The sequence below is a fragment of the Marmota monax genome, unplaced genomic scaffold, assembly GCF_021218885.2.
Source record: "Marmota monax isolate L192 unplaced genomic scaffold, Marmota_monax_Labrador192_F-V1.1 WCK01_AAM20220418_F8-fsc00145, whole genome shotgun sequence".
Taxonomy (NCBI): Eukaryota; Metazoa; Chordata; class Mammalia; order Rodentia; family Sciuridae; genus Marmota; species Marmota monax.
In genome coordinates this window covers 4,854,049-4,875,111 of record NW_026695201.1, presented here as the reverse complement: position 1 = coordinate 4,875,111, position 21,063 = coordinate 4,854,049, and the positions used below count along the sequence as shown (strand labels likewise).

Sequence of the window (21,063 nt, the reverse complement as noted above, 5' to 3'; positions counted from 1 at the left end):
TATGGTAATTTAGAATGACATAGGTTACATTTCAAATTAGTGAACTACTTGTTTAATTATATTAGAATAACTGATAAATGGAAAATATTATGTGAGCCTTACCTTATTCCAAATCCAAACATAATTTCCAAGTAAACCTAATAAGATTTCAAGGAAAGGTAATAAATATATTACCTTTTTGAATTCTTAAGATGAAGAAAGTTTCCTTTGTACTGCTGTTATAAAATACTACAGGACAGGTTTTTTACAATTAACATGAATTTATTAGGCCCCAGATCTGGAGGCTAGGAAATCCAAGATGGAGGAGCCAGTGTCTGGAGAGAGCCTTCACGCTGTATCACCTCATCCAATGGCAGAGGGCAAAGAGAGGGTGAAAGAGCAAAAAGGAGCCCAACACATCCTTTTATAAGGAACCCATTGCTGCAGTAACAAACCATTCCCAGAATAGCAGCATTAATCAATTTGAGGACAACTCTTGTGGCTTAATACCCTCTCATTAGAACCCATTTTCAATGCTGCTGCATCAGTGATTGTGTTTCCAACACGTTTTGGGGGGGACACATTCAAACCATAGCATTAAGTATACCACATGACCCAGAAACTATAGTTTTATTTTATTTTTTCAGTACCAAATGACCAAAATTTTTTATTTGACTAAATTCTGCGTCATGCATAAGCATGACAGTCTCCACTGTTTATTAGACTTTGGCAATAAAAAAACCAAGCAGCCTTTTACAGGACAGTGAAAATGCCAAGGGTGTCTACAGTCTTACTGTAGGATAAATAGATATATATTTAAAAGGCCTCTCTCCCTTTGGCCGTATCAGCTCAGTCCAGATCATTAAATATAGACAAGTTTTTCAAAATCACTTCTTTACTTCTCCAAGGTCTTCAATGCTGTCATCATCCACCTCTGGCCATTTTTCCTGTCATCTGTAAAGTCCCCCTGAATGATGATTTCATCTTCCCCTGTTACTGAGGCACTGCAGGAGAATTTTTGAGCAAAAAATCTTTGTGCTTCTTTAAGATCAATTTCAAAAGTTGCAAGGCCACATACTCTTGTCACATATTTCTTCTTTGCTCTGGGAATTTTAGCTATAGTAACCTTTTGTGGTACAGTCTTCTTTTTCTGTTTTATTTGACCCCTTCCACCTCTCTTTTGTTTTTTCTTCTCCTCTTCTTCTACTGTTCCTTGACCTTCATTAATTCCAGCTTCCTGTTTGGGAGAGTTTTCTACAGTGTGTTTTGCAAACTCATTTGGAAAATTCTTCTCTAACCACTGCCTACATTTAGCAACATCAGGCATATATTCACAGTACTCTGTTGGTAATGAACAGACTCCACAGTAAAGGACTCGAAGTGGGTAATCAGCGTCTAACTTGGCACTATTCCTTGGATCTCCTTTGCCATCAGCCCCACTGGATTCAGAAATGTCAGTAGCCAGTTCACAAACCCAGGAGGTCGCACAGCGCTCGCCGCTCCCGCAGCTCCCACCGGCTGAAGCGACAAATGCAACTCCTCTTTCCTAGCCAGGGCCTCCAGAGAGCCTGTCTCTAGTTTTATTTATTAACGTACAACAAAGGCTTTTTGTTCTAGTCCTTGGGATATACCATTAAATAATGCAAAAACCTTGCCTTGCATTGAGCTTACATTTTACTATATATGTGAATATCTGAGCCAAAAAATGCATTAATAGATATATAATAATAGATAATATAATAATAGATACCATGGAAAAAATAAAAATGGAGTAATAGTAGTGGGGAGGGTGGCCAGGGGAGGACTTGCTGAAGAGGACATTTGAGAGAGGTAACCAGATTCCACAGAGCATACTCCAGTAAGGCTTTTATTTAAAGGTACAATAAGAGCTCTAAGTGTGGGGGCACATGTCTGTATTGCCAGCATTCAGGAGGCTGTTTCTCCAGTCTATTCCTCCTCCCCAACATCCTCTTTTTTGGAATTCTAAATTCTAAAGAAAGCCCTCTGAGATAAATTTTCTTCTCCTCAGTTTAAAAGATAACATGTGACTAGAAAAGCTCTGTGTCTATCTCTGAGGGACTCCTGGGTGGCTAGGGGCTTTACCCTTAGCCAAGATAAACTAAACAAATCCCACTCTTGGCAGTGGGATTTATGTGTGATTTAAACTGAAACTTGACTGATGATCCCTAGGGTCAGTTTCTTTACTCATGGATTTCTTTCTTTTTTGTATAATGACAGGTTTTCAATGAGCCTAAACAGTTAGTAGCTGGGCTTGATTGCATGACCAGAGCGATATTGAAAACTCCTCTGGGAACTTCTGCTTCGAGCTCTCCCATATCCAAGATGGTTGTATCCAGACAACTAAGTGCAAATAAAGGTCAGGTGACAACAAGGACCTTGGAGTACTTGCACTTCTTGGAGTCATATCTTCCCTATTGTATCTCCCTCCCTACCCTACCCCCAACACCGCCACCCTGCTTTTATTTTCTTCCTTTTGTTACTGGGAGGCACGACATCCTGCCCAGAGTAGGAAGAGACTAGGCTCCAGAAACATTTGAAGTCAAAGTGGTAGGAAAATGGGTTTACTCAAAGATAGCTGAGAAGGAAAATAGAAGAAACTTACTGGTTCAAAGTTTCCATATCTGAAAAGCTCTGGAGAAAGGGAGCCAGACTTATTTAGGAAGGTAGATACACATTCAAGGGAGAATGGGTGATGTCTCAAGAGTGAGAAGCAGCCCTCACTTGGGGTGAGAGTCCAATATTTATAGAAGAGCTGTACTGGGGCTAGACAGGAGGCAGATCCAGGGTGGAGCTGCACAATTTCTTGCCAGTTTTCTTGCACTTTCGTGTTTCCCTTATTTTACAAGAGCATTGGCCACTGGGCCAAGGTTGTGGGCCAGGACATGGGCCAAGGTTTACAACTGTGTTTTCTGCATCTCAGTGGATTGATTTTGCCTTTCAAGATTCCATATTTCTCTCTCATTATTCTATATCTCTATCTCAGTAACACAATTATACTAAGATAAGCAATATTTAAGAATGCTCAACATTTTAAGAGTGTCAAAAAAGGGAACCCTAATATACTTTAGAAAGACATGCACATAAAAGACAATATGATAATATTCTTTGAGCCAGCCATTGTACTTCTCTAACCTGTAGAAATATATAAGCAATCAAATATATCATCTAAGATTGTTATTTATTATAGCATTGCCTATAACCAAGAAAATTTTGAAACATTTAAAATATTGGTTAAATAAAATATGGTATTTGTACTATGGAATATTATATAATCCTTAAAAAGAAAATACTCCTTTGGGGCTGGGGTTGTGGCTCAGTGGTAGAGCACTCAACTAGCATGTGTGAAGCACTGGGTTCGATCTCAGTACTGCATATGGAATAAAATGAAGGTCCATCAACAACTAAAACAAAAATTGAAAAAAGAAAATATTTCCTAAGAAAGAATTCCACAATACCTTATTAAACAAAATAAGCCAACTGCATAATTGTATGAAAAGTATGATCCCATGTATGGTCTTTTAAAAACTACACATATGTATTATATTACAAGTTTAATATATATAAATTCATAATGTAAACCAAAACTTCAACAATGGTCACTTATACAAAGGGGAAGAAGATTAAGGGGAGTAAGCACAAAAAGAAACCATTCACTTTTATTCTTTGTATTTCTGTATTATTTGAACTTGTGCTACAATGAGCATGAGTTTTTGCCTCATTTTTTTTTATGAACATGTAAACATATATAATATGAAGCAACTTTAAAAATACATAAACTTATTGTGGCAGACAGAAATGTGTTTTGATATATCAAATGTTAGCATTAATTATTTCTGGTTTGTGGATTTATACATGATATAAAATTTTGTTGCTGATCTGTATTTTAATTTATATAAAAGAATATATTATTAGTATGGTGAAAGAATTTACATATAAATAAAAGTAAAGAAGTTACTACTCTGTAATTTATAAATAAAGAAACAGACCCATGTATCTACAAAATCGGGCAAAGAAAATATATGAATAGGAAAATCACAAAAGAAGAAATATAAATGGTTAATAATCTTAAACTCTCTAAATTTTAAAGAATATAATTTGTCATAAAGTAAACCTTTAATAACTCACTAATTGTAATTAATGATTCTTATTATTACAACAATATATGCATAAGAAATCTGATTATGTGACCATAAAAAATGAGTATCACAGAAATCTATGGCCATTCCCAACAAAGTTCAAAATACTGAATGCAAGAACTTTTCACAATGATGCTGTTATATTCCACCAAAAAGGAAGCCTCTTCAAAGGGCACTCACTAAATCCCCAAGAAATCTGGCAGTCACAATTCTAACCTAGGAGGAATGGCTCCTCTGAGGTCAATAGCCCAGCAGGGAGTGCCCATTCCTCACAGAGGACTCACCTGAAGTTTGACTTTCTGAAAACTATTAATTACAAAACACAGTGATACTTTTGTTCTACATAGGATAAAAGGGAAGAGGACATGGAATAAGAATAGAAATTGAGTCAGGCACGGTAGCACAGGTCTTTAATCCCTGTGGCCGGGAAGGCTGAGGCAGGAGGATCTCAAGTTCAAAGCCAGCCTCAGCAACTTAGTGAGGCCCTAAGCAACTTAGTGAGAGCCTGTCTCAAAATGAAAAGTAAAAAGAGCTTGAGATGTACCCGAGTGGTTAAGCACTCATGGGTTAAATCCCCAGTACAAAAGAAAAAAAAAAGCAACAGAAGTTGAGCAGAAAAAAGGTCAGTTTTAACATTCCGAATCCACATTGTCTTCCACATCCTACCCATTTCTATCTTCCCCAGATTCTTATCATTGAAGAGAAATGGACCCCGGGGAGCTCAATCTACACTCCCACCAATGTAGCCTTGAAAAAGTAAGCAACGTTGTTTTCATAGTATTTCACTATAGAAGTAATACATGATCTCAACAGAGAAATAAGAATGAAAATTAAAATCACTGATAATTCCATCACCCTAAAATAATCACTTTTAATATCTTGGTATATGTTGGTCTCTTATCATTTCTGATGTCATACATTCTTATTTAAGCATTCTCATGTAACCTGTAACATAAGCGTTTTTTTTTCCATGTTGCTACTATCTCTTAGTGACAGTAATTTTATTAGTGATATTGTGGCTGTGTGGATGTATAACCCAAGAGTCTTCATGTTGGGAAGTGCTGAAGCACAGATGGATTCAGTAGTCAGCCATTGGGGACCATATTTTCTGTTGGTTTCAGGACAGAAGACATGAGGACTCACAGAGGTAACTCTGGAATAGTCCTCCTGCAGTATTCCCTCCACCTCTCCAAGGGGGATTTAGGCCAGTAGACACCAGATCCTTGCTTCTTTTGAATCTCTTCCAGAAATACCAGGGGTAAGACAATGGAGACTAAATTCGGTTCTGATAATCTGGCTCTTCCTCTGGAGCTTCCGGGTGCATGAGAAGTGAATAAGTGATTGTGTTCTCAGCCTAGGAAAAGCAGAAACACGCAGTGGAGATCCATACGGAGAAGAGGTCATGGGACAAACAACAACAGAAGAGACAGCAGGGGAGAGGGAAGGGACAGAAGGAAAAGGAGGTGGCAGGGGTTACTCACTCCAGTTTTGGCAGCATCCTCAGAGTCAGTGACATTGGCTGTGGGCAAAAAGAAGACAAATAAGCCCAGGCACTGCTGGAGAAGAGGGCTTATTTGTGCAGCTGCCAAGGCTACAAAAGCAAAGCCCAAACCAGACCTGAGTCAAGGACTGCTGACCCCAGCTCAGGCCTGTAGACCAAGCCTCATTCACCCACCCTGGAGCCTCCCAGACTCAGCGGTCTCCACTGTCCACGCTGGCAAAGGAAAGCAGTCTTTGCACCACATTCTTTTTAGAGAATTGCTGAACTTTCCTAGAAGCAAATCAGGCAGATTTGGGGATCTGAGATATTGGGGAAGAGGATAGGGGTGTTCAGTATCAGAGTAAAATGAAGTCCAGATTTTTGAGGGCCACAGGCTTCAAAGAGGGAACACCAAAGCCATTTCTACATTGGCCAAATGCAATGCCTCTTCTTTGGGGACTTTGAAGAATCAGGTACACCATTGCTTCAAAAAGAAAAGAAAAAGTGAGGGAGAAAGAGGAGGGGAGAAAGAAAGGAAAGAAGTCAGAGAAGAAAGGAAGGCAGAAAAAAGATTCAAGAGAAAGACAGGATAAAAGGATGGAGGGAGGGAAATGAAGAAAGAAGATAGGAAGGCAAGAAAGGAGAAAGGGGGAAAGGAAGGAAGGAAAAGCAAGCAGTAGGCATGCGGCACACTCCTGTGGTCCCAGCAGCTGGGGACTTTGAGGCAGGAGTATTGCAAGTTCAGGACCAGCCTGGGCAACTTAATGAGAGTCTGTCTCAAAACATAAAAAAGACTGGGGATGAGGTTCAGTGATAGAGCACCCCTATGTCCAATCCCCAGTACCACAAAAAGACAAGAAAAAAAGGCAAGCAAGGGGCAGGGACAGAACTTTGTCTGATAAATATCCAAATTCCCACCTAACACTTTTCACAATGGAAAAGTGAAATTAGAGCAAAAACATGTGGGAATTTGGATATTTAATAAATAAATTTTAGCTGCAGGGTGGGCTGAACACTGGGCCCTCACTCATCTGTTTCCTTATCACTTGTTTGCCTCAAGGCTGAACGCTCAACCCCCACCCTTCTGGTGGGACGGAAACCCACATCTGGCCCCTGCCTGGTCTGCCTGAGGGCAGGAGATGACACCCTTAGCAACTACTGTGAGATCCAATCACTGTACGCCAACAAGGCAGCTTGCTGACCCAGAGACCCCATTAGATTTTGACTATAAAAACTCTCTCCTGCTGGGCACCCCTCTCTTGCTGTCTCTTTCTTCTCTGGCTTTCTCTCTCTCTCTCTCTCTCTCTCTCTCTCTCTCTCTCTCTCTCTCTCTCTCTCTCTCCTTCCTTCCCTGTTTATCAGACACCGCCTCAATAAAGATCTCTTGGTCCCTCCGAGTGTTGTGGTCACTTTCCTTGCTTTTTGAAAAGCAGCCTCAGTAATCTATAAATCATCATTTCCCTGGAAGTTGGGGAGGAGCCTGAGACAATGTCTCTAGTCTCTTCACGCACCCCCTGGACACAAAGAGCCCTTATTTGCTATGTTCCAAATTCTGGAACAAACCACTTTCGGAATTCTCCTTCTATTGCATTCCTCAACAATCCCAGCAACTTACTATACCTTTCTGGAAACCATCAGTTCCAGCGCTTGGCTGCATAGATGCCTCGTGAATTATTTATGCCAGAGTAGACAAAAACCAAACAATAAAGTGGTGAATCCAGCTGTGTTTGGATTTTTTTCCTACATCTGGTTTGGCCCCAGATGTGGACTCAGGCCCACATCCCACGTGGCCTGGCCAAGAGACACACAGACCCTACTCAAAGTGCAGCTAGATGAGTAACAGATTGCTCAAGCTCTCAAATCTGTTGGCTCTGCTCTGAGTCATACTCCAGCCATCTGAGGTGAAATCTTCAAGGGCCTTTTCTTCCTGTCTGTTTTTGCTGTCACAGAAGCTGCAGTGAAAGCTCCAGCCTCCTTTGTGCTCTGATTTTAACCACATTCAGGAAGTCTCCTGGAATATTGCTCATTTTACATACCTCCACCTGGGCCAGAGGTTGAATGGTCACTGGCTCTCAAAATGTCAGATCTATAAGGGCCCAGAGGTCACCTAGACCAACCCACTTCCTTTCTCAGTGAGGTGACTGAACTCCATCTGAGGGAGTGACGTTCTCAATATTCTATTGTATGATGATGACAGAACCAGGCCAATATTTAATGAACTAATGCAAGTGGACAGCAGAATCAACCATTGCCCACAAAATAAAACCCACTAATGGCTCTGGTTCCCCCAGAATTTTCTGAAGCCCAAATCTCCTCTTAATATTCCACTAAGAGCTGAGTTTTACCATACCTATATATTTCTCAACAAATCTAAGCATTTTCCCCAAATCTCCCCCACTCCTTTCCTCTTAGACCCCTACCTCCCTAATCCTATTGGTCTTCATCTTACACCTTCTTACACCTATTCTTTGCCAACTTTGCCAGATCACAGGAAGATCCAAATATCTGATTTCTTGCTCTGCAAATTTTCCCAGATTCCTAGTCCCAGAAATTTGAATGCAGCCCTCCCTTCTCTATCTAAGACAGATGTTCCTTTTCTCTTCTCCAGTGAAACCCTCTTTGAGCCCAGGAGTTAGACTCAAAACTGGCCAAGGGATTTGAGCCCCTGCCCTCCTCCCACTGCCCCCTCCGTCTCCTGTGCTTAGGCTGAACTTACATAAGCCACTTGTTGCTGGCTCCGATCCATCTGGCAGCCCTGGGCGGAACATCACTGAGCCCCCAAAGGGAATGCTATACTCACCTAGTTCCTCAGGGAGGGTGTCTCCCATTTCCCTGTGCTCAGGGTTTCCTGAGAGAGCTAGGAGGGGCACATAGGAGGTTAGTAGGATTATGAGGTGGGGCTTTAGTTCTCAGGACCAAGGACCAGGGGAGGATTGGGTTAGAACCAACATGACCCATCCCTCACAAGTCCTCTTCTACCTACTCCCAGCTGCCCTGCCCAGGAACCACTCTGGCTTGTAAAGGCTAGTCAGGGAGCCTTTTAAGCCAATAATCCCATGGGGATTCCTAGGAGTGTCTTCCTTAGGCTTACTCTGCCTTTTAAAAGCATTCCTCTTTTTCTCGGTATCTCAGTACCTCCATGTTTATTTATTATCAGTAACTGGGGTCCTGCTATCAATGAATTGCAAAGTGTTCTGTGAGTTATTAGTAGTATTATTTTCTCTTTCTCAGTGGCCTACAATACCCTTTTCAGCACTATCCTAGCCACAAAATTCCCCATTTCTATATCTTGGCCTCTGTGCCAGGAACGTTCTTCTAGGCCTCTTTGCCTAGCTAATTGCTACCCCAAACATCACCTCCTCTACTGTGGTAATTGCTCATATATATGTGCCTTCTACTATCTATTAGGCATTGTTATGAGAGCTTAATCCTTATTCATTGTCAAAATAATTCCATGAGGTGGGTCCTATTAGTATCCCCGTTTTCCAGATAAGGAAACCGAGGAACAGAAAAGTTGAGCAATTTACCCAAGGTCATATTGCTGCTGAGCTAGCTGTGAGCTAAAATTTGAATCCATGTAGTCTGGTCCCAGTCTGTACCTCAATCACTAAAATATAGTGTCTCCCCATGAGAACTTCTCTAACTGCCCCAGAATGGACTGGCTGCTATAGTTTGAATCTTGAGTGTCTCCCAAAGACCCTTGTGTTAAACCTTTGGTCCCTAGAACAGTGGTACTGGGAGGTGGTGGAACCTTTCAGAGGTGGGCCTAGTGGGAGGTCTACAGTTCATTGGGGGTGTGTCTTTGATTTGCTATAGACACATATTCCCAGTCTCTTCCTTGCTTCTTGCTTTCTGACCACGAGATGTTCCTACTGTGATGTGCTGCCTTGTCACAGGCCCAAAGCAATAGAGCCAACTGATCATAGACTGAAACCTCCAAAACTGTGAGCCAAAATGAACCTCTTACCTTTACAAACTGATTATCTCAGGTATGTCATTATAGTGATAAAGCTAACTAATACACTGGGTTATGGTGCCCCATTTATATCACTAGAGAGCCTTTTCATTTCTCTGTCATTGTTCTTACTCCATCTTACAATTATTTATTTGTACTTCTGTCTTCCCCACACTGCTGAGTACTCCTGAAGTCAGGAACTAGACTTCTTTATCTTGGCATCATCTACAGTGTCTAACACAGTGCTTGACACAAAAATAAGTTCATTTGAGCCTTGCTGAATGGATAAATTAATAAATGAATGAATGAATAAAATAGAGCTGTATCTGAATGTTAAGGATTTGCTAGTTCAAATATAGGGGTTCCAGCAATATCTAGGGTTAGGGCCTCTTCTAAGCAGGAACTAATAACAAAATCAAGGAAAACCACAAACCTGAAGTCCGCTTTCGCTTGAGGTAGATCGTGACTACTACAATAGCCACAATGGTTACTACAACAATCCCGATAACCACAGGCACAATGATCATTTCCAGTAAAGGGTGGGTCGACTTGAGCCCTAGGGAAAACAGATCTGAGAACATGCTCCCTGTTCTCACTACCACCCTCTCACCCTCCTCCAGCAGGATGGTCCAGTGCCCGTCACCTGAAGCTCTTCTTTGACTAAGTCATCCACAGGTATAATACTTTACCCCACAACCTCATCCGCCCAGAGTTTTTATGGCTGAACTTGGGTCTCCCCCTTATTCAAGTTTCTCCACCAAACTAATAAAGGTATACTAGTGAGTGTCTAAGAGGAGAGGAACAGTGCTCAGGGGCAGTGGGGACTGTGGGCATGAAGCCTCCTACTGTCCAGAACATGCCAGGCCTTCAAGAGGAAATGGTCAAAACATGGGACATGAGAAAAATCGAGGTGAACTTTAGCTCTTAGCAATTTCCAGGAGTTTAAGGAACCTCTGTATCAGTGAGAGAGCTCTATTTCACTACTATTCTCAGTATGGTACCTATGTTTCAAAGTGGGACGACAGCCTTGTCACTTATCACCCAGGAACTGGGGGCTCTTAGCTCTGGCTCCTACTCCTTCCCACTGGTTTCAACAAGGCCTCTACAACTCTCTCCTTTGTCTCAGCACCCAACTTTGCTACCATAGCATTTTTCAGATCTCCATGTGGTCTATATGATTTTAACCTAACCCCTGTGCAACCCTTCCCTACATTTTAACAGAGTTCCCATACTTTGGACAGTGATGGTCACAGATTTTGATGAGTACGGCGTCCTCCCTACACTTCCTCTGCAGGAGTAATCACCACTGTGACTGCGGTTTGCTGACGGGATGGAGAAGTTGGCATTGAAATGGGAAAACTGCTTGGAATTTCCATTCTGGTAGAATGTGATCTTGTTCAGAGGGTTGTTCTTCCAGCTGTGGCACCTCAAAACAATGGTGTCCCCCTCCTGGAACACCAGTTGAGAGGTCTGGAGCAGCAGCCAGTCTGAAAAAACACAAAAGGACAACAGGATCCAGGATGTCATGGCTCAACTCTGAGACTCAGACCATCACTACTGGTGGAATATGATGTGCAGAGGGAAGGGCTTAAGTTTGGAATCAGGCAGTTTAATCTCTAATTTTGGATTCATTCATTTATGAGCTCTGGATTCTTGGGAAATTTTTAACTCTTCTGGGCCTCAGTTTCTCATCTGTACAAACAGGCATTATAACACTATGCATCTAACAGTTTCTTGAACACAGCCAGTATTCCGAACACACTCATCTTCTCTGTTCTTTCCTGGGAGAAGGCAGCTGCAGTGCTCTCCTGTCAAGGACACAAGAGACTTGGATATATAGTCCCTTCCCTAGGGGAGGAAGGGAGGAACTCAGTCTGACTGAGAAAAGGACATTTGAGGACAATGCAGCAGATCCATGTTTCAGAAATAACAGAAATTCTTAAACCTCCAACGAATGTCAGTTTACTTGATAAATATTAATAAATGTACAGCCTCAGTTCAATAGGATCTCTGAAGGCAATATCACAGGTGAACTGTGACCTTGCTGTACATTTTTTGAGGATATTTGGGAATAAGGTAATGGGAGGTGCCTAATGAAGAGTAACAGTAACAATAGTCATTGTTTGTTTGCTTTTGTGGTACTGGAGATTAAACCCAGGAGTGCTCTACCACTGAGCTACACCCAGCCCTTTTTATATTTTATTTTGAGACAGAGTCTTACTAAGTTTCCCAGGCTGGCCTCAAACTTGTGAACCTATTGCCTCAGCCTCCAGAGTTGCTGGGATTACAGGCAAGTGCCACCATGCCTGGCTAGCAATAGATGTTGTGATCACATAGTGGCTCTTTATAGAGAGCCTACGATTTTGTCATTGATCTGTTCAGCAAACATTTATTAAGCCCTGCCCTATCTCAGGTACTGGAAATACACAGATGGAAGGAGATGGAGGGCACCCAGCACTATGAGAGGTACAGAGATCAGGGAAATGATAATTCTCTCCAGAATATGACAAGTGAGGCATTAGTATACGCAAGTGTTCAGATGAGGAAACTGAAACTTAAGCATTAGATGAATTCATCAGATTTATATGGCTAGTAGTTTCCAGGGTCAGGATTCAGTCATAGTCTGTGTTATTGTTGTTGTTGTTTTTTGCTTGCTTGCCTGCTTTCTAATTTATTTTTGCTCTACCATAAAAAATGGAAGGGTTTTTGTGATGAAGGGACTTCCTTCTGCTTCTCTCACACTCAGCTGTGTGTCTGTGGCTTTTGGCACCCTCTTGCTCAATCAGGACTATTGCAAAAATTAATCATTCATATATGCTGAGAAATTTCTTAGGAATTTGGACCTCCACCCGACATACAAAGTAAAAAGGTGGGTGAAAAGGGAAATGACTGGGCAAACAAGCACCTCACGTCGATGTTTCCCAGTAAACAGACCACCTCCCTTTTCCACAAACCTCTGCAGTGTAAGCAGATTCAATCTCTCCAAGGCCCCTCCCTGAACTTCCTCTACTGACCAGAAAATACATCCAGATGCACGGGGTCACTGAGGCTTGTCTTGTCCATTTGACACTGGTACTCCCCATTGTTATTGTTCTTGGCCTTAAACTTGTAGCTGGGCTGAGTCTGGCCTGGGATGAGGCTCCCATTGTGGAACCACTGAGTAGAGTGGTGGTTCTCAGGATTGCGGGTCCCTTGACATTTCAGTGTCACATTGTCTTCCTGCAGCACCTGGATCCATGGGGGCTCAAGTTTCACCACAGCCTTCGGGAGATCTATGGAGGGGCAGAGAGAGGAGACAGTTTGAGCAAAGAGAACCTCAAAAGCCTAAGCAGACTTTGAATCGCAAAGAAGTATCTTTATTCCTATTGGGGGCACCAAGAGTAGAATCAGGCCCAGGAGGCTTTGGCAACTGAAGGCATTTCTTATTACTCATACAACCCACCACCAGGAGCCCAGGGAACTCAACTGATTCTCAGAAGGAGAGGGCAAGAGGAAAAAGGGAAGCCAGTTGTGGTGGAACATGTCTGTAATCCCACCTACTTAGGAAGCTAAAGCAGGAGGATCACAAACTTGAGGCCAGCCTGGGCAACTTAGCAAGACCTTGTCTCAAAATAAAGTAAAATATTAAAAGGGCTGGGGGTGTAGCTTAGAGGTAGAGCACCCTTGAGTATAATCCCTATACTAAAAAACAAAAAGGGAGGGCATGGAAAAGGAGAGAAGCAGGCAAGGTAAATACCCTAAAAATAAATAACATGCCAAGAAATATCCTAACAGATTGTTCTATCTATCTATCTATCTATCTATCTATCTATCTATCTATCTATCTTTATCTCTCTGGATGTTCACTTTGCTCCCCTATAAACTGAGGCACATTTGGACACTAGTGATATATTTTTTTCCAAAGCTTCGTCTAGACAAGAGGGGACATCTGGCAAGTGGAGATGTCAGACATAAGAGTTAGAGATCAGGTTTCTGTTGCAATCTGATGTCATTCCTTACCCTTAAATAGGAGGTCAGAATGGCCAGGTCTCATACTCAAGCATATAGGAGTTTCTGTGTTCTCAGAAGAATAAAGAGAGGAAGAAAAGCTAGAGGGTCAGTCCTGGGGGTGGGAGGAGGTTGAATGTACAGATGAAGAACTACCTGGCAGAGGTCACTCCAACAAAGCTCTCTCTGTCAAGAGAACAGGACTTGAAGTCCTCAGATCCACTCAAAGTAAAGAATTTAACAACATGAGACAGTCTATGCATATCATATTATTCGGTATGTCCTTGAATTTTATTTGGAGAGAGGAAACTTGTTTTCTAATGAGGTTTTTAAAAGAAAAATTATATTTTGATATAATGCATAATAACTACACATATTTATGGAGTACATGTGATACTTTAATACATATATACAATGGATAATGATCAGATCAGAATAATTGACATATCCATCACTTCAAACATTCATCATTTCTTTGTGTTGGAAACATTCAAAATGCTTTCAACTAGCTATTTTGAAATACACAACTAATCACATTGCTAACCATAGTTTCCTTTCTGTTGTGAAACCCTAGAAATTATTTCTCCTATCTAACCATACTTTCTAACTGTATCTCAGTACCCATTAAATATCCTCTCTCCATTCTACCCACTCCCTTATCCTTCCCAGGTTCTGGGAAGTAACTACAATTCTACTCTACTTCTTCAAGATCAACTTTTAAGAAATTCTTGAGTTTTTTGTTTTGTTTTGTTTTTTAGTTGAGAGAGGATAAAATTTATATTTTCTGTGACAATGTTTGTAACATCTCACAGTAATAGAACCAGAAGGGTTGAAGCACCCACCCCCTTCCTCCTTGGAGAGAAGAAGCACGGACAGGGCATCTCTGGGAGCGATGACCCTTTCCTGGATCTGACCTGGTACAGAAGTTGGTTGTTGGTCTATTCAGAGTGCCTCCAGATAGAACATTGGGGCAGGGAGAGAATGTAGGTAGAGTACTTACCAGGTATCCCAGCAACAGGAGCTGTAAGAAAGAAAGCAAAGATCAACCAGGACCTGAACCCCCACAATGAACAGCCTGCCCAGAGTTCTTTCACCCTTAGTCCAACCCTCAGCCCACACATCCCTAGATGCATTTTGAAAAGTACCGAGAGCTCCCTCCCTAATAACAGAAAGAAAAGAAGGAAGGAAGGAAGGAAGGAAGGAAGGAAGGAAGGAAGGAGATACAAATCACTGTCTTATTTATTTATTTTTACATCATTGTTTGGCTTAACACTTGACTGATTAAAATAAAAATACAACAGTAATCCCAGGCAGGAAGATCACAAGTTGGAAGCCACTCTCAGCATCTTAGCAAGATCCTTTCTTAAAATAAAGAAGAAAAAGGGCTGGGGGTATAGCTTAGTGGTACAGCCTTCACTGTGTTCAATCCTCAATAGTGCAAAATACAAATAAATAAATTTGAAAAATAAAACAAAGTAAAAATGCCTCTGGAAAGTTCCCTGTTGGACTTTACATATGATTTATGCTTCTGTGTAAATGATTTTGCCAGTCTATCTGTTCTTTTGCCAAGGAGTGTATAGAGATTACATATTGTCCATGATCATTGTAGAAAAATGGAAAATAGGCATGATAAAAATATTATTACCTTGGCAATATACCCTGTGGAATTTTCCCCATGAAAACATACACATATGTTTACATACAGACATACATAAATAGTAAATGAGAAAATAAACTATTTAAAAAGTATTCTCTTACCTAATTTTTCACTAAGCAATATAAAATCCACTACATTAATCTGTCTTCATATTGATTTCTTCTTCTTCTTCTTCTTTTTTTTTTTTGATAGTACTAGAGTTTGAACATGGTAGGCAAGTGCTTTACCACTGGTGCTACTGAGCTGCATTCCCAGTCCTTTTTATTTTATTTTGAGGAAGAGTCTTATTAAGTTGCCCAGGCTGGCCTAAAACTTGTGATCCTCCTGCCTCAACCTCCCCTGAAGCTGAAATTATAGACATGCACCACCATGCTAAGTCTATGTTGTCATTTTTAACAATTGCATTCTGTCCTACTATTTGGGTCTCCAATGATTTATTTTACATTTCTGCTGCTTGATAATTAAACCTTCCAGATTCTTGCTATTAGGCAAATCTGAAAGGAGAAAGAGTGTGCAAAAGGACACCAGATCTGTGTTTTCATGTGCAGGCATGTGGAATGACACTGGGTTAGGGAAAGAACTTCCCAATTGGAGGCAAAATAGGGGCCAGGAAGGGCCAGGAAAACTGAATGGAAGTGGATTTGCGGGCACCATCATTGAGTGAAGAGCAAAGCAGGGTCCTTAGATGAATTAGAGCCCAATGCCTATGCCTGTGTAGGGCATGTTTATGTGTCCATCTGTTTCAGGGGGGTTTCCTCTTATATTTGGACTGAGAGAAAGTCAAGAGGCTTTCAAAATATGTGTGTACTTTCAGGAACAAACACATGGAACGTAAGTGAAGCAGAAGCAAGGAACCAGGAACGGGCACTGTGGAGAGTTGGCCTGGGAGTTTGGAGAACCAGATGCTCATCCTGATGTTACTACATCTCTAATATGTACACTTAGACCCACTGTGCTGTTCCTTTGCAATCCAAAGCTAATCAACAAAACTGCATTGAATTCTTCCTGTCCCACAATACATTCTGTGTTCACCTGAAAGATCTTAAGTCCCTGTCCCCCACTGAAACCAACAGTCTAATGGTGGAGATAAGCATATGTATAATTTAATGTAAAAAATATTGCTTCATGACATTGGAGGAGTGTGGATAAAATACTATGGAGATTCAGAGGAGAAAAAGATCCTAAGACTTGGCAGAATTTGGAGTTGGTAAGAAGGAGAATCCCACAGAGGAGCTCATAATCATCATGTACATTCAAGGATTGAAAGGATTTTGACATGTAGAGAGAGGAGATATTATTCTATGGGAAGGACTGGAAGGTAATTGGCAAAATTTCTAGAACATTCCAAGCCAATTTCTACTTCATTTCTTATCTCTGCCAAAGCACTTCTGATAATGAGGAACAAAGCTAAAAATCTAGGTAGGAACATACTTTGGAGGGCTCCTAATGCTAAAAGATGTGGCAATGGGTAAAAGCACAGAAAGAGTTTAAATGTTGACTTTGCCACTGCCAAGTGACCTTGAACAAAATGAATTTCAGTTTCCTTGCTTGTAAAGGAGATAATGACAGTGGCACCTACTTCATAGGGTTATTATAAGGATTAAATAAGAGGATAATCCAGATAAGACTTGACATACAATAAGTTTAAAATAAATATAAATTAACTTTTATGTTTGCTCTTTAGTTCAACGAACAGTGGAGAGTCACTCAGAATGTTCAAATTGGAGCCCAAAGTGCTGTGTCAGATGAATTGGAACAGGGGAAGTAGAAAGAGATTAGTTAAGAAAAAGACAATTATTGTGATCCCAAATACACATGGGTGACCTGTCCAATATCCGGCTTCATTATTCCATGACCTACTCATCCCCAGTGAATGATTATACAACTTAGCACACCTGCCCACGTTATACCCAGAAACCATCATCACCAGAAGCCATACTGATTTCAAAAATCACAAAATCATATATCCCATGCTTCAGTCACGACCTCCTCTCCTTCCACTTCATCTGCTCAAGTACAGCTCCCATAATCATCTTGACCTCATCAAAAATCCCAAAGCATTTACTCTACCACTCTATTCCTAAGCTCACACTTGCCTGTATCTCCCCCATCTAGCTTAGATTTGATGATTCATCATTATAATAATCTCATTGCAAATCCCCTCAAATCCCTTGCTCTTTTCTGTCTCAATCAAACGCACATGTATTTTCCATATGTTTATTTGTTCAGTTGGTTTGACAGTAGGAAGTAAAGAAGAGGGTACAGATCTCAGAGAAAGAACAGAGAAGTTGGCACCTAATAAGATGATATAAGTGGATGACATAAGTGGATGACCAGGGAAAAGGTGGTTGTGCTCATGCACATATAAATATTAGAAGGATACAAATATTTATAAGAGGAAGATGGCAAGTTAGACTTTTAATATATTTTGTTTCTGAGCTCTCAAACATTCAGAGATGTCCAATTAACAGAATATGAAATTATATAAATTATATAATTATATAAATTGTATATGTGTATATATAAAAGTAAACAAGAGAAATAGGAAAGGAAAGAGAAAGATCTTATACTTTAGGTCAGCAAAACTGTCTTATCATGTTCACTGATAAGTCCCCAAGTCCTAGAAGAGTGTGTGCCACATAGAATTAACATGAGGTTTAAACAAGGCAGTCTGAGAATTAGCAGAAGCAAAGGTGTTATAAATGAAGTACATTCACACATTGCCTGGCTGTAGAGGAGAATCTATTGAAGGCACAATGAGGAACATGGTTAAGAAGGGTAGAATCGGAGCTTTTCCACTAGGCAATGGACCAACACTGAAGGCATGTATGAGTGCAGTGAGTCAGCCATAGCTGTACTTGAAGATGCTGTGACTTCATCATGAAAGGACGAGAGGGGAGTCAGGAGCAATCAAGACACAACAAAAGGTGATATAAAATTGTCATCAAGTGGTGCTGGAGATATAGCTCAGTTGGCAGAGTGCTTGCCTCACATGCACAAGGCCCTGGGTTCAATCCCCAGCACCACACACACACACACACACACACACACACACACACACACAAATTGTCATCAAGTAATGATGAGATGATGACCTAAACATGGATTACCAGATTACCAGAAAAGAATGAAAAAGATAAGAGTAGATACTCAGTGATTTAGCAAAAGGCAAATGGAAGAAAACACCAAAAATCTTTCCCAAGAGTCCTGCCCAGGTTACTGGCACTATTAGCACAAAACAGAAGCACATCACCTCTCTAGGTCAGCCTTCCCACATAATAAATGAGAGGATTCAGTGCTCACCTTACATCTATTCTACTATAATCCACTCAAGGGGAAATTCTTTCTCTTTACCTCTGCCTCCTGCAGCCCTATATCCTCCAGCATTGAGAGCTGAGCTCTCCTAGAGCTGACTGGATTTCATTATCAGTCATAGCAGTAACTTGGGGGAGCTGCCCTTATGTGTTTAGGGTTGAAGCCCTAGGAATTGAGCTAGAGGAAACAGTTCTGCCATTAGGGGTCCCTCCGGCTTCCCCTAGGCTCTTACAACCACTTAGCACCATCACTTCCTGTCCCCTGGTCCACACCTGAGAACATGATCAGAAAATGGTCTTCTCACCTGGCTTAGCACACTGGCTTTCTCACTGATCAGAGCTAGGACCCACACCATGGTCTATGCAGCACCATGGTCTATGCAGTGAAAGGAGGCGTGCGTGGTTTCTCTGATTCCACAATTGCTGATTCCAGAATTGCCCAGTTTTGTGGATTCTCTGGGCCCTGGTTCCCTGGAAAACTCAGATCCACCTATGCTTCTGCCCAGGGGGTTTCCTTTTGTGTTAAGAAAATGGGCTTTTGCCACATTTAGAGGTGAGGAGAGTGGCCATTGTCACCCCACAAAATGCATCTTAGAGCTTCCTTCACACCCATCTAAGGTAGCATTAGCTTAAGATTTAGTCCTATGTAAAACACAAATTTAAAGGGAAATACTATGGCCACCCATTTGCCACTCAGGTAGGTATAGGTTACTGTATTTCCTTGGGCAGATTCTGATGTTGAGGATGGCAGAGCATTCGGAGCCCAGGGACCCAGTGAAATTGACTAAAAGATAGTTAAGAAAAAAAAAAAAAAAGACCAACCAGAAAAAAAAGAAAAAAGAAAAAAAAAAAAAGCCTTGCCAACTTTGATTTTCTAAGGGTTGTTAGAGTTTGATCTACTTGCCTCCATGCACCTGATTTTCCCAACACGCTTCCCATGTCACTGTCATCCCCTATCCAAGCTCAGTCCCAACCCAGGTATTCCTGTTCTTGTCTCCCTTCTGTGAGCCCCGACTCACCCAGAAATAGCACAGCTGTCCACAGTATCATAGGGCCCAGAGTCTGTGAAGGCTTGGAGTCAGCCCAGTCACTCCCAGTGGCAAGAAGAGGTAGGAACAAGGGGACTCCCATCACCCCCTAGAATAAGTTGGTTCCAACAGCACAGGCTTCTCTCCACGTTTGGCAAATTCCAACAGAGGACAAACCAATTCTGAAGTTCAAAAGAGGAAGTGAAAAGAAACGGTCTATTTAGTCCTAGGCTCCTCCCCTTCCACCCTCTTTCTTTTCAACTGCTCCCTCCCAGAAGATTCAGGCTTTCCCAGAATGAGTCTGGATCAGTTCAAGTCACCGACATTTTAGAAAATGGGAAGCAACTTCCTTTTTCTGGGGCAATAGCTGGCCTCGGCCTTTGAGAGAAAGAGGGAAATGGCCTCCCTAACTCGGCTTAGAACTTCTTAACCTCAGTCCCCATCCTCCTCAGAAAAGATAATTGAGAAGAATATACAGGCAAATTCTGGTGCCTCTTCCATTTGGAGATCCAGATACTAAAATCTGGACTCTTCCCCAAACTGACCATAGGGTCTTGAGATCACCAACCATCATTTGATATTTCTCTGTTAGAATTCCTGAGTCACTTTTGGATTGTGGAAAGAGAGTAGGGGTAGGATGACCACACTCATCCTCATTATTTTCCTCCTATATTTGTTCACTTATTAATTTAATCAACATCCCAATAAATATCTACTGAGCACCAGTTTGGGCCCTGGTTCTTTATCCTGGTCATTTCTCTCATCACTGTTCTCACCACTGTAGCATGCTGATGGTAAGTCCAAGTTAGAATGCCAGATAGCTTCTCAGAGCTTCAGGTTCTGGATCTGTTAAAAAAATGAAGATCATCATACTTATCAATTCAAGCAGAGTTTTTTAACCTCAGTGTTAATGACACTTTGCACCAAATAATTCTTGTTGTGATGACCTGCCCTGTATATGTAGGATGTTCAGCAGCATCTCTGGTCTCTACTCATTAGATGCCACTGGTTTCCCCCACTTGTTAAGAAAGAAAAATGACTCAAGATGTTGGCAAATGTTTCCTGGGGGTTTGTGTGTGGGAGGAATTACCCCTGGTTGAGAATCAGTGAACTCAAGATTTTTAGAAAATAAAAGAATATGAGTCGGCTGGGATGCAGCTCAATGGTAGAGTACTTTCCTAGCATGTGTAAGGCTCTGGGTTTGATCTCCAGTACCAGTACAGAGAGAGAGAAGAGAGAGAGGGGGAGGAAGAAAGAATATGAATGTGCTTGTTATATCATGGGTGTCTAATGAATATAACTTATTTTTTCTTGTTTTCTGTCATCATCCTCATTTGTTTACCCTTAACATCCCCAGAACATGAGATAATTGTGGGATCTGTCTTGGGGTCCTCTCCTACGGCCTCTCTCCCAAATGCTCTTTCAGGAAGCCAGCTGTAATACTCAAGGAAGTGACATTGTAAAACCTTCTCACGCTCTGTGGTCTTCAGAAACTTTCAGCAGCCC

At 41.4% G+C, this 21,063-nt stretch overlaps 1 protein-coding gene and 1 pseudogene across 6 annotated transcripts; both read right to left on the bottom strand.

Annotated features, from left to right (window-relative positions):
- Positions 1-630: 630 nt before the first annotated feature.
- On the bottom strand, positions 631-2,495 carry LOC124082499 (density-regulated protein-like; annotated as a pseudogene).
- Positions 2,496-3,536: 1,041 nt separating this feature from the next.
- Positions 3,537-19,764, bottom strand: Fcgr2b (Fc gamma receptor IIb). 6 transcript variants are annotated; one of them, XM_046429112.1, is made up of 8 exons: positions 19,549-19,762; positions 14,559-14,579; positions 12,586-12,843; positions 10,804-11,058; positions 10,005-10,127; positions 8,333-8,473; positions 5,618-5,655; positions 3,537-5,490 (listed from the first exon to the last, which is right to left on the bottom strand). In XM_046429112.1, exons 1-8 carry the CDS (start codon positions 19,658-19,660, stop codon positions 5,410-5,412), a joined length of 1,029 nt encoding a protein of 342 aa, XP_046285068.1. In that variant the 5' UTR covers positions 19,661-19,762; the 3' UTR covers positions 3,537-5,409. The 6 variants fall into 6 exon arrangements, with proteins under 6 accessions (XP_046285068.1, XP_046285070.1, XP_046285069.1 ...); XM_046429114.2 differs by having other exon boundaries at positions 8,417-8,473; positions 19,549-19,761; XM_046429113.2 differs by lacking the exon at positions 14,559-14,579 and having other exon boundaries at positions 19,549-19,764.
- Between the last annotated feature and the right edge of the window lie 1,299 nt (positions 19,765-21,063).

Bases quoted from the DNA above. Each gene is read 5' to 3' on its own strand.
- Fcgr2b (XM_046429112.1), bottom strand. From the start codon at position 19,660: ATGGGAGTCCCCTTGTTCCTACCTCTTCTTGCCACTGGGAGTGACTGG. The intron at 10,128-10,803 runs GTATGGGAACTC...TGTTTTCCCTAG, and splicing joins TGTGACCATCACTGTCCAAA to GGCTCAAGTCGACCCACCCT. The intron at 5,656-8,332 runs GTAAGTTCAGCC...TTTTGCCCACAG, and splicing joins GCCAGCAACAAGTGGCTTAT to CCAATGTCACTGACTCTGAG.